This window comes from Hypomesus transpacificus, unplaced genomic scaffold, assembly GCF_021917145.1.
Source record: "Hypomesus transpacificus isolate Combined female unplaced genomic scaffold, fHypTra1 scaffold_30, whole genome shotgun sequence".
In the NCBI taxonomy this organism is placed as follows: Eukaryota; Metazoa; Chordata; class Actinopteri; order Osmeriformes; family Osmeridae; genus Hypomesus; species Hypomesus transpacificus.
The window spans coordinates 2616565-2634948 of record NW_025813826.1 but is presented as its reverse complement, the minus strand read 5'-3'; the positions used below and the strand labels follow the sequence as shown (position 1 = coordinate 2634948).

The window sequence follows — 18384 nt, the reverse complement described above, 5'->3', positions numbered from 1 at the left end:
AACCATAAGGCAATGTTATTGAGTCTTTGCGGGTTGAAGGATAGTTATACAATGTTTTGTCAAATGTATTTCGCCATCCTAGTTTAGAACAGAATAAAGTGCATTTTGATCAAAATAATCTATCTTGATAAAATGAATTGCAAAAAATAAGATGGGCTTGTCAAACCGTCTCATGCCCTTCAGCTTCCTCTTTCTCAATCTTTGAGCTCACGCTTTTGAGCCTCTTCTAAAGAGTCTTGCAGTTCACTACTGCACTGGGAGACGAAAATGGAGGTCTCAAAACAGCCTTCATCTTTGCTGCAGAGCGAGAAGCGATGTCCAGGAGCAGGTAGGGAGTCAGGTGGCTGAGCGGTTAGGGAATTGGCCTGGTAATCGGAATATTGCCGGTTCGATTCCCGACCGTGCCAAATGACATTGTGTCCTTGGGCAAGTCACTTTACCCTACTTGCCTCGGGGGGAATGTCCCTGTACGTCACTCTGGATAGGAACGTTTGCTAAATGTAAATGTAATTTCCTCGTTATTCTCTAGATTTTCCATTTCTTCAAAGCGCTTCACTTTCTGAACTTTCACATGGTATTAGCTGTGGCAGACCTCCTTATCATCCACGGCTCCTATGCGTTTTTCCCAGACCAAATATGCTGGTGGTTAGGCTCAAAGTCACATTGAGTCAGGTCCCTCAAAAAATCATGCAACTTGGCAACAAACGTACGGCACCGTGTGACATAGCAGTCACTGCCTAGCATCCATCATAGGGAAGTGTGGGTATTTGAAAGGATCCACACCATCATCGATCATGTCGCCGCGATCATAGATCCACTCTACCTGCTTGTCCTTCACAACTGCCTCCTTGGCATGGGACTGTTTAGATTTTGAGTTAGGTTTGGATAAACGACGGACTGTACCAATATCAGTGATGGGGGTACGACCCCTGACTGTCAGGAGGATGAGCCTTCATCTCCTTAATCAGGCTGCAGTAGTCTCTGCTGGTCTTGTCATGGGAAATGCTCAGAGTAGGGATAGCTCTCACAGGGGAAGCCATATTACAGTAATAGGGTTGACAGATGCAACAATTGCAGCCGACTGTGTTTCTGTTACGCTCAACTCATCCAGGAAGTCCTCTGACTTCTTAATACACTTCTGCCAAATTCTCTATGGTGATGGTAGAAATGTTGTCGGTGTTTGAAAAGACCTCTTGGAAAGACCTTTGTGAGAGATATGGAAAGAGCAAGGCAAGTAAGAAGGACATAAAGAGGTGCACAGGGAAAAGAGGGAGAAGAGACAGGGGACATGAGACTATCAACAGGCTCTCAGCGATTCTCCTTTGGGACTGAGATCCAGGACATCAACAGAGATATGTTCTCATACCATAGCAGACAAGGAACCAGGGATGTTTCTGTGCCAAGCGCAAGTTCCAGCAGACCTCCTTCGGAATGAGTACTTCCCCACGCGGCCCAGCCTCAGGTGCTGGTCTACTTCCCATATCTAGTAGATAGAGAAACAGAAAAGTCAGTTAGATCTTCAGGAGAAATTTAGCGTGGAACTTAATGTGGAATAGCTAACATAGTTCTCTTCCAATCAGTATCCTCCTTCTTTTTGCATGAAGTTAAACGTAAAAAACGAGTTTTTTTTTTCTTCGGAAACGCAAAGTGCTCATCCAAACAACCTCAACGCGGCACAGCATGTCCTTGGTTGCTGAGACAGACACCTCCAATTACAACTTTGCACAATGTACGGTTCCTAAACTAATTGTTCTGGCAAAAATAATCCAACTATAAAACTTGCACATACACAGACAGACAAACACACAGATTTCTGAAATGATAGTATAGATCAGCTGCTACCCATGCTCTCTCACATACAATGGACTTTTAGATTTCTCTGGCCAGTCAGCATCCAGGATCAAGCAGGCATACTGTTGTCATGAAAAAAGAGGGAGTTATGGATTTTATTCTTTCTGTAAAAAAGTTTACATTATTTATGGAAGATTGTGACACCCTCTCAAGATGACTCGATGGCATCTTGAGAGGGTGGCATTTTTGGAGGGGGGGGGGGGGGGGTAGGGGAGAAGGACACTATGGGAAAATACTATTTTGAGACATGGGTATAATTAATGTTACGTAAACTTGATACCAGTTCCCATCACACCACTAATGATAGCTTGGTGTTTACCCATCCGAAAACTCTGAATTATTCTGGAGCCCTAAACTCTGTTCTCCACACCAGCTTGGCTGCTGGTAAATATTTCCCATCCTTACCTCCTAGCAAAGGTGCCTGAACTGTGAAATTAACTTTGGATTGCTGGGTCAAAACTCACATGGAACCAACGTCAAAACGATGGGTGGTTTAATCAGGCATCAGACAGCATTGGACACACATTCTGCCTTCAGAATTTGATTAGAGAGGATGCATTTACATTTTACACTGGGAGATTTAAAAATGATAATGGAAATAATTAGTAGAGATAATTTGGATTGGAAAATACCTTAGAGGCACTTTCATTCTACTTACGCATGCACAGGAAATACAATCTGAAACTTTCCTTTCGAATTGCCAGACTGTGCTACTGTAAAGCTATAGCAAAGGCTAAATTATGCCCAAGAAGTTTGTTGTAAAAACATCTAAGACATACAGCATACATTCACTGCTCTGTATCTTACCAACAATGTTTACACAGTTTCAGAGGAGGCTGAGAAAGACAGCGAGACACAAGGTTGAGGGAGAGACACAGGAGATTGAGGGAGAGAGAAAGACAGGATATTGAGGGAGGGGAAAGAGACAGGAGATTGAAGGGGAGAGAGACAGGAGATTGAGGGAGAGAGAGACAGGAGATTGAGGGAGAGAGAGACAGGAGATTGAGGGAGAGAGAGAGAGACAGACAGGAGATCGAGGGAGAGAGTAAGACGGGAGGTTGAGGGAAAGAAAACGGGAGACTGAGGGAGACAGGTGGGAGAGAGAGACAGGACATGGAGGGAGACAGGGTGTTGAAGCAGGCAGGAGAGGAACACATGAGGTTGGGTCTGATAGGGAGGAAGCTTGTCCTTCAAAGAGCCTGCCTGTGCTTGGCAATTACCAGCAGCAGCATCCATGTCACTATTATCATAATCATGGCTGTTTGGATGCATGCTGTTCCTGCACTCAGTCCTCTGAGTGTTTTTGGGCACTGCCGTTCATTTCCTCCCTGTGGAGGCTCCCTGTAATTATTCTTCCCGCTAGCTCCTCATCCCTCTCACAGGGGAGGGGAGAGAGGTGAGGACAGGGAGCAGAAGAGGATAGTGTCGTCATGAATTAATGCACGTGTACATTACCAAGCGTTGCGTGTTTGCATGTGTGTTGTGACTATGCATGAGATGGGGTTGAAAGTATTTCATTATGAGAAACAGGAGCTCTCCAAGTTGCACTCGATGTCATTGAGTAGTAGACTCAATGAGGACGCCAAGCATTTTCCTATAGAGGGGATACATTTGCGAGACTATTTGTCAATTAAAAGGTACCAGATGGGGTGAGATTGACAGGGGGGTCATTCCAGAAAAGATTTACAGACAGTACACTTGTCTATTTAGTGAACACAGCACTGAGGCAGTAATCTCTGGCCACTCTCCACGCATCTGGTGCAACATGCCCTCCACGCCAGAGAACTCTAGCGCAAACTGAGCGAATGGCAAGGACGATGAGATTTGAAAGTGACAAACAGAGTCTGTGAGCATGCAGATCAGTAAACAAATTCATATCAGCTTTATTGACAATGACAGTGGTGTTTATACAAGGCCAGAGCTGTGATGAAGCTCAAACAGTGCAAAAAATCAGATATGAAAACAATGTGGATAGCTCTTAGTGTGGATTGAAATCCCATTAGGAAAGATTTTGATTCCTTGGTATATTTTTTGCTTCAAGAAAAGCAGGATAAAATACAAACTTCGTAAAAAAAATGGAAGATACTGAAAACCTGATGATTACCCTAACAGCCGTAAACATCTTTAAAATACAAAACATGCATCCCTTGCTGACTCCAGCTCTGTTTATAACACACGGGACACAGAGACAAGAGTGTTGAAAAGACCATAGTAAAATAGACACATCCATTACAACCATTGCACGCAATACTTTAACAGCCTACGACTACTCCAGACTAGAATGATCATCTCAAGCTAGGAACTTCATACTGTACGTATCTTTAAACATCATGTCTCTACTGGGCCACAACAGGCTGAGGTAGGCCTAGGCATTAGCTCATGACACTCACAATTCAAAACAATATCTACACTATCAATGCCCAAGAAAAGTAAAAAAAAAATATATATAACCAAGTTTCTTGTTCTAAAACAATCTTGCATGGAATTATTACTGAGAGCAGGGAAAAATGGATTTCCAAAGTGCAATGTTTCCTGTGATCCCTTTTATCAACAGAAAAAAATGATTGAAAAAACTGGTTTAACCATTACATAGTGCAACAAGACTAATCTATCCCTCAACACAAAAACTGATTTCAAAACACAAAGGGAATCCGTTCTCTTCAATGATCTCTTTTTCTCTTCATCCTGAAATCGACCTCGTCCAGGCCGATCCCGAGGCCGGGCCCCTTCAGGTCTTGAACGGAGCGTGTGAGGGGCCGCTGTGATTGGACAGGCTCAAAGTCCGAGGGGTCGGGGGCCCAGGTGTCTGGTTCGGACTCGGGGATGGGCAGGTAGCCTCCGTCCCGGGGCAGACACAGGCAGCAGCCGGCCCCTGACAGGTCCAGCTCGCTGTACTCGAACCCGGCGCTCTTCAGGAACTTGAAGTCCACCATGTCCAGCGACTCGCTCATCTCCACCAGAAGGTTCCAGAACACACAGCTCAGGAGGATGCCCAGCAGCTGCAGGGAGTCAGATAGGTGAGAGGTCAGACAGGTGACACCACAGGCCTCTACAGCCACAGCTACACAGACACATCCAACACAACTACCGGACTAGGCAGTGGATAGAAGTACCACAAAAAAAGATCCCCCCCCCCCCAAAAAAAAGAGTCAAGTTTCTAAAAGGTTGTCTCCAGTTAGTGCTGACAGAGACCTTGTGTTGTACTGCCAAGTGTAGTGTGTCTCTGGACATTGTGTCGTCCCCAGAGACGAGGTTGATAATCGACAGCTGCAGCTGCCGCCGAGTCAGCGTGATGTGTAATTACATGTCTGCGGGGTGGGGTGGTAAAAGTCTGATAACCCAAACTTTGAAAAATTGACAAGCGACGCAGGAAGTGAAAAAAGACTGAGCAGATAGTCCGGGAGGGGGGGGGGGGGGGTAGTAGAGTTGCTCTAGAAGCATACCGTGCCAATTTCTTGTTCAGAATTGGTCTCTGGAGAGGTTATTGACATGCTGTGGGTGTAGGGTGATAACCAGACATGTTCCGGTGTGCTCTTAACTGACCTGCGGCAGTCCGACGGCACAGCAGATTCCGATGGTGGCTCCGACGTTGTCCCCCATCCAGAGGTTGACGGCATGAATGCAGCCCCGCACGTAGATCAACTCATGTAGGGTCTCACGCTGGGAAGGAGGGGGGGACATGAATTAGCCGACGAGACAGATAAGCTGGACCACACGCTTAAAATTCTCAAGCAATCCTAGTGTCAAGCACTCCTTGTCTCGAGCTCTCACAAGAACAGAGAGCAGCTCAAGGTGAAACTTCCGTTCAGTTTGGCTCTCTCGAAACTGTGTCTGGTAACACTACGCATTTGTACAATGCTCAAGTTTGGCAGTGAGGGTTAAAAACTCAAGCTGAGCTGAATGTCAAGTCTATCAGCTTCCACCGTGGAGAAACGAGGAAACACAAAAAGTGTCTGTTTGCCTTCATGCGTTGAATACCAATGACTTTCCGCTTACATGTTCCTGAAGAGTGTTGTAGCCGCAGAGGGTGTTGACTACCTCACCCACCTGTGAAAAAAAGAGTCATGGAAAGAAATGTGAAATGTAGCCGTGTAACAAACTTGCGTACACACACACACACACACAAATGCAGTCCCTTGAAATGTGACCAGTATCGTCGTGGTGACAGCCATTCTGACAGCACAGTAGCACCAGATGACCCATATATCCTCCTTTAACCCCAGCCTCCTCCTCCAGCCCCAGCCTCATCTCTGGAGGCTCTGTCTCCCTGGATCTCATTAGAAGTTGCAGCTTTCCATCCCACAGCTCCGTCATCTCCTGAGACCAGACCTTGTGAGACCCCCCCCCCCCCCTGAACACTGGACACAAAGCTCCAGGACGGCCAGGGGAGCTCTGAAGGGTTTGGCATGGGCCCTGGGCGTTTGTCCTCTGCCCGTGACTAGGTATCAGGATGGATCAGAGGCTCCTCAGAATCAGAATCAGAATAAATCCCATTCTGATTCTGATTCTGATTCTGAGGAGCCTCTGATCCATCCTGATACCTAGTCACGGGCAGAGGACAAACGCCCAGGGCCCATGCCAAACCCTCTGTCCTCAGAACTTCCAAGACTGACTGTCTGGCTGGAGCACCGCTGCCAAGATCAATCACACTCCCCATCTGGGCTGAGAAGAATAGGAGAAAAGCTGGTGTTTGATCATAAATCAACTGTTTCTGGGAGGTGGTTTGGTCCTGGGAGGGTAGGATGCCAAACACAGTCGCGCTGTTCTAGCGATGGAGGGAGCGGGAGTGACTCGCATATCAGCCTCTGTTCACCGTAAAGAGCCACAGTCCGCCTTCCTGCAGCATAGTGATGCATTACCAAACAATTAGGCGCCTCTAACTGGGTTACTCTGGGGCAGGGATCGCTGTTCAGGCACAGGAAGGGACCTGGAAACCTTGGAATTGGTGGAGAGCTGGAGCTAATTCAATCTGTTTACCGTTCTCATGAGTCAATCTGTTCCTCGCTCTTGCTCCCCTGCTTTGTACACTCACTGGGTATCTCCCCAGCACCACACGGCTATAAACACGGATTATGGCCATTAGGGGATGTCATGAGCTGTGTGTGTGTGTGTGTCACCAGCCCTCACCGTGCCACGAACACAGCATGTATAGGGGACGCCACAAGCCAGGGGGCCAGTGCCATTACAGAAGTGATACTGGTTGACACCCCAGTCCTTGTATTCATCTCCACCACAGCAGGAGAACTGGAGGGGAAGACAGAGAGACAAGTCAGTCAGCGCAAGACAGAACGTTTGAGTCAAACGGCAAAGTGCCTAAACAGGAACCTTTATTTCATTCGCTCAGAGACCTCGAGGGGAAAACACAGGTGTTGACAGCCAGGGACACCTTGGCTTCTAGAAAACCCTCGCCCGTTTGTGTTGTTCTTCCTTTTAGCCCAGCCAACAGCCCCTTCACAGACGTAAATTCCACTCCCGTTTCCCCCGCCCACTAATGGATATTGATGTGGAGATTGCCGGAGAGCTGCCTGGGTAAGTTAGGGGTCTTTCTGACACTCAATTAAGAAGTGCGCTTCTACAGAAATCCATGGTTGAGTTTATGTGCTGTACAGGGCAGCGTTATACGAATTCTGCTGCTGATAAAACTGGGCACCCCGTTGATTTAGCAAATTACGTCAGAGAAAGTGATTCAAGGTGCGAGCAGGAGCAAAAGAAGGGACTTATCGCATGCTGGGTGGCACCGTTGTCATTAGAGGTAACAGGCTTAGACGCTTGAAGGGGTCTACAGTTGGGTTAATGGACTGAAAGGCTGGTCTGACACAATGGCTGTCTCCCTAATACAGAGTAAAGTGTCAAGTGCTGGAGTGCGTGCACATGACTGTGAGTGTGCAATTATTGTAAGGTCAGAGGGCTTTGCTAATCAAAGGCTACAGCTCGATTTGACTACAGCATCTTATCAACATTGGCCTTCTCCTATTCATCTTACTAGCTCTCACCCACACACACTAGGATTGTGTAACAAACTCTACCGACCAAAGTACATCGGTACTACAGAGAACCGATTCACGTACATTCGACCAATGCTAAATATTGAAATTGAGAAGTTTGGACTTATTTTTACAGAAAATGTATTTTTGTTATTCTAGAGAGTTAAGTACTGAAAAAAAGAGACTTGTGTACCAGAATGGATATTGATTCAAATGTGAACTGTGCCAAACCCTAACATACAGTGGCACAGACACACACTAAACAGGCACACACTAAACAGAACGTTCCACATACTGCTTTTTGACGGTATCAAAACAAACTTGCACCTTCTCCTGCACATAATCCAGGATGTTTTTGAAGTCCAGGTCATCGTAGTAGTGTTTAATTCCCTCTCGTATGCTATTCTCGAACAAGGCTGATGTCTGAAGGGGAGAGAGGGAGAGGGAGGCCAATGAGGAGAAAGCATTGGTCAGACAGAAAGATGTGGCTGGGATCTAAAAGGTAGCTGGAGGCTAAGTGTGTGTGTGGGGGGGCGGGGGGTGGGGGGGCATGGAGGCTAGGCAGCTGAAAGTGCAGAGGAGTGGGTAAACCTTGAACCTTGTGTAAACATGGGGCTTCATGTATAAAAGATTGCGCAGCTTACTATCAGACGATGGCGTATGGCCAAAACTTGAAAAGTACCTACGCACAGAAATATATGTATAAAACCGGTCGTACGCCAGGTCCTGGGCACCTTTCCTTTATAAATCACAATCAATGTGAGATTGACCGCACGTGAACGAGCCACTGACACCGCCTTGCCTCCTCCCATAAATGAATATGCAGATGGACTATAAATGCGCCCCTGAGGTCATTTCTTTTTCTGAATTACAATGGCTAAACACGCAAAAAATAACAAATTTACAGACTGGGAGATTGAGGTTCTAACAACAGAGGTGGAGGCGGTGAAATGTGTCCTGTTTGGCAGCCTGTCATGCAGTATTAACAACAACAGAAAGTCTGCATAGTGGAAACTGCCACTAGGGCCGTAAATCCTGTGGGCCGTAAGTTCATTTTTATACATCACACCGTTTGCGTGAAGACCAGCGTACGCAAGTTTTTTGTGCGTACGCAACATTTACACAGAGGCCCGTGGTGTCTGGATCTGTGAATAGATGCGGTGACGAGAAAAACAAACCTTCTTCTCAAAGATGAGCGCTATGATGAGAGCCACAGCCTGGAGGAGCAGCAGAACACACAGCACGCAGAGGAACTGGAGGAGGAAGGCGTCTTTAATAGAACACAAACCCAGGGAGGAACACCAAGCCTTTATTCAGTGGGACTTGAGCCCCTAATCATGTTAAGCCAGATAGGAGGGAGAGATAATTGATTGTGAAACAAACCGTTCTGGGGGGCTACTGCCTGTGTACAGATACTCTGGAGACAACCTCAGGCATTCTGGATCCACCACCCAGTACAGCCTCCTCCACACACACACACACACACACCACACACACACACACAACTCACCATATGCAGCAGAGTCTTGTTGTCCCTGAGGGAGCCCACCATGCCCACCAAGGACACGGTGAACATCAACAGCCCCAGCAGGATGAGCACCACAGCAGGGGCCAGGAACACCCCCTCCAGGGTGCGGTTTCTCTGCCTCTCCACCTCCGCATACACGCCCACACACAGGACACACAGGCCCAGCAGCTGAGGGACATAAGAGGGGGTGAAAACAGGGATCGGCAGGGGGGGGGGGGGTACCAGAGCACGAGGGCCACGCCATTCACACAACTGCAAAAATGTGCATTGCTGGTCGGTAGCCTTGCTAGAAGTCCCCGTAATGAAATCTGATAGGATGAGGGCTATATTGGTGGTGGGTACCCAGATTTCATTACGGGAAGATTAGAGACACAAGAAATGGCAGAAAATGAGGGAGAAAATGTGGCCCTGTGATGCTGTCTGGATATGTCTGCCACCTTGTTAAAAGCAGCTAGTACTCTATGGCATTTAAGGACTTTCTAGACCAAAGCTAGAGAATGGCATTCACTCTGTGTCATAATGATACTTTCTGCAAATAAGAGGCCATATTGGGCCCAGTCTTATTGATTCTCAAGGGGAGGGAGGGCATCTCTACAGAGAACCTTGGCCTCATATCGTCTACCCTCCTCTAACACCCCCCACAGCTACACACCTCACTCCATTTTACCTCAGAGATTGCATGTATTCTACTGGCCCTGAGATGAGAGCCTAAAATACTTTGCTCTGAGGCATATGAGAGGGTGATAAACTTGAGAGTTGGGAACACAAACAAACTGCATAAAGAATATAACCTTGGTATGAAGCAGAAACCACAGCTAGTGGACTAGCCCAACTAAAAAGGCCAAGGAAATAATTCCTTTTGATAGGAAGATGATGGATAAAGTAACAATGTGGACAATGACAACTGCCCTAAAAGATTGGTCCTCTGTGGAAACCTACGCAAATTCACCGCTGTGTATTCCCGCAAACCGTATGAATTACATTAGCTTAATAGAACAGACGATGGAGGGGGAAAAGCATTAATTAACTTTAAGAGCTGCAGCGTAGCTGGCTTCAAGCCAAGGGAGCACAAGTGGGAGGAATAGCTCTCAAGCCAGTAAATCACCACCTTAGAGGGGCTCAGGAGATGAAGGCTGGGGGGGGGGGGGGGGGGGGGGGGGGGGGGGGATATTAACAGAGAAGGAGGTCAAATCAAAACTAACCACTAGCTGAAGCGTTCCATCTTTATCCAGGTCTTGGCAACAACAGGCTGATTTAGTGTAGTGCTTCAGGCTAAGAAATCAGAAGATTGGGACGCAATCATGGGCTAAAACCATCTAAAGACATGAGTATGTGCTCCAATGGAAGATAATGTGTTGTTACAGCAACTATCATCGCAAGAAACGCTATAACATCTCTAATACAGCAGACAGCACAGTATCAGCTGTTCTGTGTCGGCTAAATATACCATCCGTCTAGTCTAGACACAGAAGGCTTTGTGTGGTTATCTCGCTAGCGCCAATTCACACTGGTTAGCTGCCCCTGCATGAATCAGTGAGGCAAGGCATGGCCCCCTTTGTTAGTAGTACTGCCCCATCTCCCACATCCAAGGATGTTTCGATGTTAATGTAGTTGATTATGCTTACATGGCTATAGTATAGGCTACTACATAACCATAAACCTGTTCTGGTCCACCGACAAGCCTCAGTCATCTTCACATGTAGCTAAATGACAATTAGCTAGCTAGCTAGAGCTATACTTACCGAGAACAGCATCGAGTAGACATTTAAGGTGAATTTAATGAAGTAATAGAAATGATTGCTTTTCCTGCACTCTGAGTAAGAAGGCATGTTGACAGACGGGCAGGTTGTGTGTTTAGAAATACTGAGTAAAAAATGTTTCTTGTACTGTACTCTAGCTACTATACTAGCTCTAGCTAAAAAAAAAACATCGCCGGAGAAACACCTGCAGTTTCATTTTCATACTCAACTGCATCAATCAGCGCCTGTCTGTGTTGGTTGGTTGTAAACGGATTAATAACATATTCACTGTGCAGTACTGTTAACGAGTGGATCTACTCATCTATATTAGTTCTACCATTATAACAATAAAATCTAATCTTTCCTCTTCAACTTCCGCGTCGCGTTTAAGCACGCTCTGTTTTGGGAAATTCTTAAAGGGGCAATCCACTTGCAAGGAACAATAATGATGGCTTACTTTTAAATGTAGGCTACAGTCGCTATATTTCGGAGCTGCGCTATTTCAAATGGTTTCACTTAGATTATTTGCATATACGTTCTTGTATTTCTACAAGAAGGATTGTATAAGAGCGTACTGCATTTCGAATCCTCATTTGCCATAACTACCCAAGAGATCAGAATGCACCTTGAACTTCTAAATTGAAATAGTCATAATAAATAATACAAAAGCTTAAAGGGGCAATTGACTGGGTTTTTGGGGTATTTCACACTGTTCCTTAAGGTCTCCGAATAGGGTATGTAACATTGGTTGGGTTGAAAATGGCCCGGGTGCTGTTCTATGCCCTCTGACAGATCCTCTGAAATGTTCCCGGGAAAAATCACTAGCTTTTCTCATTTTATGGTATGCTCATTAATATTTAGATAAGCTGCGCGCTGATTGGTTGGTTATCAACGAGTGAAGCGGGGAGCAAAAACGCAACATGGCCAACAGCAGCACTCGCTGAAACACCGAAGTTGGAGACTTGAAATAAAAACGCGCAAATGAATCTATTGTGTCTACACAACACTGTTTTCAACAGATTGACTATATATCATTTGAAATGATAACATTACTTGTTTCCACTTCTGTTGTTGAAGCAAACTGGATTGACTTAGGTGGGTAGAACTAGGCTACTGCTTAGCAACCAAACCATATCTTGATTCTACTCGGCTTCAGTTAGCTAGTTAGGCTAGCTCTAGATATCTTGCTGTAAAATAACATGACAAAGTTCTGGACAAACATGCATCGAGAATTGTAGATTTTCATTACACAGGTTATTTATTTGAATGAAACACAGTCAGGAACATGAATCAACGTTAGCCCCATTGCCAATAAACTAGGCTAAATGATCACACATTCTACCTATGCTCTTGCGTTAACTAGCAAGCTAAACTTATTTACATCATGCCTACAGTCTAGGTGTTACTAGTAACAGTCACTAGCAATGCTAACGTATCCTGTATCTAGAACCTGCCTTTCTCCAGTTCTTTCAAATAGATTATCTAGACAGGCGTTAGCAATATGCCAGACTGCAGTTCGTTTTCTGGCTATTTTTCGGAAGCTTCCCTTCTAATGCCGACTACAGCTAGTCTAGCTAGAGTCATTTGATGTGTGTAGAAACGTGTTTAGCATTCTACCTGGTATGCTATATACAGGAAACGTTAGCATTGCTAATAACTGTTAGCACAACATCATACTGTCCTTATAGCTTGCGGTTGCAATGAGCATACGGTTGGAACAGCACCTCTTTCCAGGTTCAGCTTCCTAGCATATCCTGCTTGAAATTGTCCAAGGTTGTCAAAACTGTCTTGGGTTAAATGTTCAGAGCAAATGAATGATTGAGTGTCGAACTTCGCCGGGATCTTCTCATAGACAACAGCAGCCATGCCTGTTGAATGTTTGGCTCCTTGGGAAGACTGTGAGTGTTAGCCTTCCCTGTACAGCCTGGAACACAGCATTTACGACCGTGGTCCATAATCAATATCCTTGTTATAATTCAAAACGTTCTTCTTTGTAATTCCTTATAAGTAGCCTACACAGAGCAGCGCGCAGCTAAACTAGTATCGGAGATAGACGCTACCTCGGGCTGGTCTGGATGTAAATTCTGGGGCGTGACAAAGATACAGACCAGAGCCAATAAGAGGGCGATCACCGGTCCTACGTAGGTTTTACAGCCAAATTTTTTCTTTTTGAGATTTGAATAGGAAAGAGGTGTCAATGGACTTTGATATTCACGGTATGTTCAGTTTACCCTCCAAACTGTCGTTTTTCAACAATGACAAGGTAAAATCGGTTTTGCAGTCAATTGCCCCTTTAAGCCTGCAGCTAATTCTTCTGTCAACCTGTGACTAAATTGGGATCAAGTCCGTCGAAGGCCTATAGATATCTCCACATGTTGCATCAACTAGACAGCTGCTTATTAGTAATTACTATGTGTTAGTAATTACTCATTTGTTTTCGAAACAGGTTGCATTCATCCTTGTCAAAAACAATTGATAAACGGAGGAGAAATAGGGTGCGTTTCTTGTAGGATTTCGAGGAGAGTAGCTACTTTTGTTCAGCTTTTTCAGACCAGAACGTTTAAATAATGAACTACTTCAGAATTTTAAGGATGAGGTCAGACAGCGTAGGTCTGCCATCCTGAATTCTACCGGAGAGTTCAACACAAGCGTAGCCTACAGTTGGCCAACACGTGTCTAGAATTCGGATGCCTTTATTATGGAATACAATTTAATAATAGATCGGTTATAAATCATTTATCCTGTTGGGAGGGCATTTTGGCACTGAGAGGTCTGTCGATGAGTGCAAAACAAAACCAAGACTGATAATTTAAGGAATGAATGTTATCAGTCTGCATCAAAAATATGCATTTTATTATGACTTCGTTGGTACATTGCATTTGCATTGTATTCATTTAGCAGAAGAAGCAGCTTTTATCCAAAGTTAAAAACAAATGGTGTACTGTACAGCAAATTACCAAGAACCAGAAGTAACAGGTCTAACATTGCCAAGAAACAATTTGTATTTTTACCAGACACAGTGCAACAATAACACGTTTGTTGTTTGACACATTTGATCTATGTGAACATAATTTTTTTAGATTGTGTTTTCTTTTTAAACAGCAATAAAATAAACAATCGGTTCTTTATTAATTCAGTGCTCAGCTTAGACAATTAGTAAGAAGAAGAGGCTGTAAAAACCTGGGCAACAATACACATTTTAGTATTCAAAACAGGATGTGAAAAGGTCAAAGCGGCTGACTTCATTCGACCAGGGAGACATTGAGATCTGAAGCGCTCTCATGTAAATGACAGCACTGTAGGTCAGGGAGTCCTTGGTCATTATTCAAGTCTCATTTCGCAAACTATATTTTGTGACGGTCATCCTTGTGACCATAAACCATCTCAAGCATCTGTGTACTTTCATTCTTTTTCTGGTTTGTTTTGTCATCCAGTCAGTTTTAATGCATTTTAGCTGTCAGAAAACCGTTGAAAGTTCTATACCCTAATACAAAATAAAGCATACAATAGGACTGACAACTGTGCCCGAAGCCCATTCTATTGCTGTGACAAGATTGTAGCTTCATTCAAAGTACTTGTGCAGGGTCCATGCTACTATCAACTGTGGAAGGATGGTAGACCTGTTTCTTTGTGGAAGCAACCAAACATCCTCCTATCTCTATGCTGGACATGGGGAGCTAGAGTCAACTTAACCCCTCTCTGTTATTTATCTTGTCCTTTGAATATAACTGACATTCAAGTTTTACTTTCTCATACAGTATAAAGCCATGGACATCAAAGTATCAACATGAAGATTATTATTAACATAATGTTTAAATTTGAAATATTTCTTAAAAGTTATTCACAAGGAGGCACCCTGCAGTGAAAGTTATTCCTGCTGACAACAAGATTGGGACTAATCTAAATAAAGTTAGAGCCAGACTAGACTCATTCTAAAAGTCTACACTAGGCAGGAATAAGATTAGTTGAATGAAACAGTTTTTTCCTCATCTCTAAGGTAACACAATAATTAGTTGAGCTATTTATGTTTGGGTTGCTATGTTAACAGGGCCTACATAGCATTTCAACAAAATATATATATATATATATATATATAAATAATGTGTTTCTGCTCTATTATTTCCCACTTTGACACCTTGTTGAAGTTTCACCTCATCCTGGAGATACTTTTCTCTTGAAGTTGCCATTAGACTTGAGACACTTAGCAAAATATTAAAATATGAATTACTGTGTTCTGACAGGAATAAAAGAAGAACATCTTGGAGACATCACTATAAAAGCTCTTAACAAAGAGATTGAAAAAATGAATTGAAAGCAGTGTTTTATAAGTATTCTTGGTAATTAACTTTGTCATCATGTTGCTGGTAATTTTAACACGTTTCGAGTCTGTTATACTGGTCAACCTGTGTTTTTCGTTTTATTCAGATTTTTTTACTTTTGCACTTACATGCAAAGTGTGGCAAATCAAACTGTTGACTAAAGCCTTTACATTTACAACAACAATATTGTGGGTCATTTTGATCCAGACACTTTCCCAGAGAATTGCGCAAACCCCAAATAAAAACATTGATTTAAAGCATAATAATTGTTTATTGGTTATGTCTGGTTCTTACTGCCCTGTGAATATACATATTCGTTTTCACAAACTTCTCCACAGTGCTGTAGCAGATCTGGTAACACAGATGGTAAAAATTAGCTCCAAAAGACTATCGTCTCATAAATGTTGATATGTCTGTGATACTGAAATAGGTGAAGAGATTTCAAAGGATGCTTCAGAGACAGAGAACATCTTAAGAGCAGATGCAGATGTTGAAATTTGGACAAGTCTGCCATTTGTGCCCTTCTCCAAAAGATAAAAAATTATGGGACATGGCAACAATCAAGAAGAGTGGTGCCGTGGAAATCTAATGATGGTAAATAAAATGGTTACCTGCAACACAACAAAACAGGCAGACTGTCTGCCTCCAGTGTCATAAAAATGGTTCCAACCTTAAAGATTTTCTACCACTTGAGTCCATGACATACAACCAGCTTTTGAGCTCTTTACATCACAACCAAAACTGAAAATTATACTGGATATGACCAGTTTTGGGGGAGTCATGTGTTGAATGAGAATTAGAAGCCACTGGAACATATGGACTTGCATGCATAAATTGGATGGCTGATCTTATCTGGGGTTTACCGGGTCAAATAGAGAAGCAACTGCAGTCTCTGGAATGGAGACAATGGAAGACCAGTTTTTCGGGCACCAATCTCTCTAGAAGTGTTCCACGTAATTGATCATGTCATTCACGTTGATAAGCTTATACTATATATGTAGACACGAAAAAGACAAACTTGCTGAAGTTAGGGATGTATGGGATTAATGGGTGGACATTTGATCTCTCCTGAATAATCCCGGTCCTCATGTGACAGTAGATGAACTCCTTGTCCCATTCAGAGGGCGCCTTCCATTTTGTCAGTCAATAAGCATGCCAAATAGGGTATCAAAATATGAGTAACCTGTGATGTCAAATCGATCTACTTCCAGTTACATGGAGGAGCACCTGACAAAAACCAGGGGATTTGAGCGGTGCTTGATGCGAGTTACGTGCTGTATGTGTATAGCATAATGTGTGACAATTTGTTTACATCCCATCATCCTGTATTGAACTGCAGAGGTGAAAGCTGACCTTGACTGGAACATTTAGAAAAAACAAGCCTGGCATCTCTCAAAGTTATTTTTTTTGTTATTATGAAAATTCAACCATAGTTTCATATTGCCCAAAGAAAACTAATTATACAATAATTTCACTAAAGGAGGAGTTGAGTATTTGGATAAAATCACATCAGCATACAGCTGCCAGTGCATACTGCTCATTTAGCTGTGGTGATATTTTACAATGTTATAGACGTGAAATGACTTAGAAGTTAAATGAGGGCAAATGGTACAGACGTCTGCTTTTCCTGGAGGAGATTGGCAAACCACTCATCACTCTGAAGATCCTGAGGTGATCCCAGCCACCTCGATCAGATGTCGCTGCAGGTGTTGGCTGGAAAGTTCAATCTGGCATTTTCAGACCCACAGTCAATCAACAAGAAATGAAAGGTTCTAATGGATACAGGTGTTGGCAAGAAGTGAAAAAGATGCCAGGTCTGCCCCTTTGATAGACAGTAAAGCCAGCACCACGTGTGTAAATGTAGGAAATTCTTCAACAGAAAGCACTTGCTGACGTTGTACATCATGAAAATAGCAATTATTCCAAAAAGGGTGAATTGTGTTTACCACAGTATAAAATATATGTAACTGACCTTGCCTTCACAAAAAGGAAAACATTTAAACATGTTTTTATCTTTATATTAAGGCTGGGTTAGTTATTTTAGCTTATGTTTGACACGATTCAACCCAAAATATCCCAAAACCTCCCTTCAAAGCCACTCCCATAAGACGACAGTGCAGGGGTAGAGTGCACGCAGGTAGGTAGGTAGACAGACAGACAGACAGGTAGCCCGTCCAATCATTAGTCAGGGTACGGCCTAATAATTTGTTGTGTTTATTATAGTCTTCCGTCGCCCACAGATGTCGGATTGATTTTATATTACCGTCAAATCTTTATACGTAGCCTATTGCTTGCTGTCAAGATGTGAAGTTTATTCAGGCAAATATGACAAAAAGTGCTTCTCAAACACATTACATACCCTGCCTTGATAACTTTCAAAAAATCTAATTGGCGATCAAAATTTTTTTTGATAAGCATTGTTTATCCGGCATATGTTATGATATTTCTTCTTTTTAACAGAGATTTACTGCTTGAATCTACTACTTTGCTGTTTTTAACAGTTATTCAAACGGTCCGGGTCAATTTGTCCCGAAATACAATGGTTGAAGCTTTTCTTCAACTTAATAGGTGTAACCGATGTGAATCGGTGAAACTCACTCCTCAGGTATGTAATGGGCCACTCGCGTCAATAAAGTTAGCTTTTCTTTGGCGTAGCTGGTAGTGGTTGCGCTTGGCAGTCCAGAGGTGGCAGGTTCGACTCCCGATAGTAGCGAACGACGGCCCTGGCAGAGCAAGACCACGTCCGTTGCATACCCGTTACGGTTAAATGTACTTATGATGACAAACAATGGTATGCCATTGGAGTGTTTTTAGTAGTTCTTAACATCAAAGCCCAACACTGGCTCTTATTAACAACCAGTACCCCATATAGAGTGAACACTAGTGGTGGTCCTAAACATGTTTTGGCAAATTGTTAATAATTAACAGATTGAATGGTGAACTAGAGAGGGTACAATATCTGG

General features: G+C 43.6%; 1 protein-coding gene across 1 annotated transcript; it reads right to left on the bottom strand.

The window, feature by feature from the left end:
• Positions 1-3709: 3709 nt before the first annotated feature.
• Positions 3710-11509, bottom strand: zgc:110329 (uncharacterized protein LOC550500 homolog). The gene is made up of 8 exons (XM_047015475.1): positions 11106-11509; positions 9346-9531; positions 9014-9088; positions 8163-8258; positions 6979-7095; positions 5848-5898; positions 5395-5511; positions 3710-4850 (listed from the first exon to the last, which is right to left on the bottom strand). The coding sequence occupies exons 1-8, from the start codon at positions 11190-11192 to the stop codon at positions 4512-4514; spliced, it is 1068 nt and encodes a 355-aa protein (XP_046871431.1). The 5' UTR covers positions 11193-11509; the 3' UTR covers positions 3710-4511.
• Positions 11510-18384: the final 6875 nt, after the last annotated feature.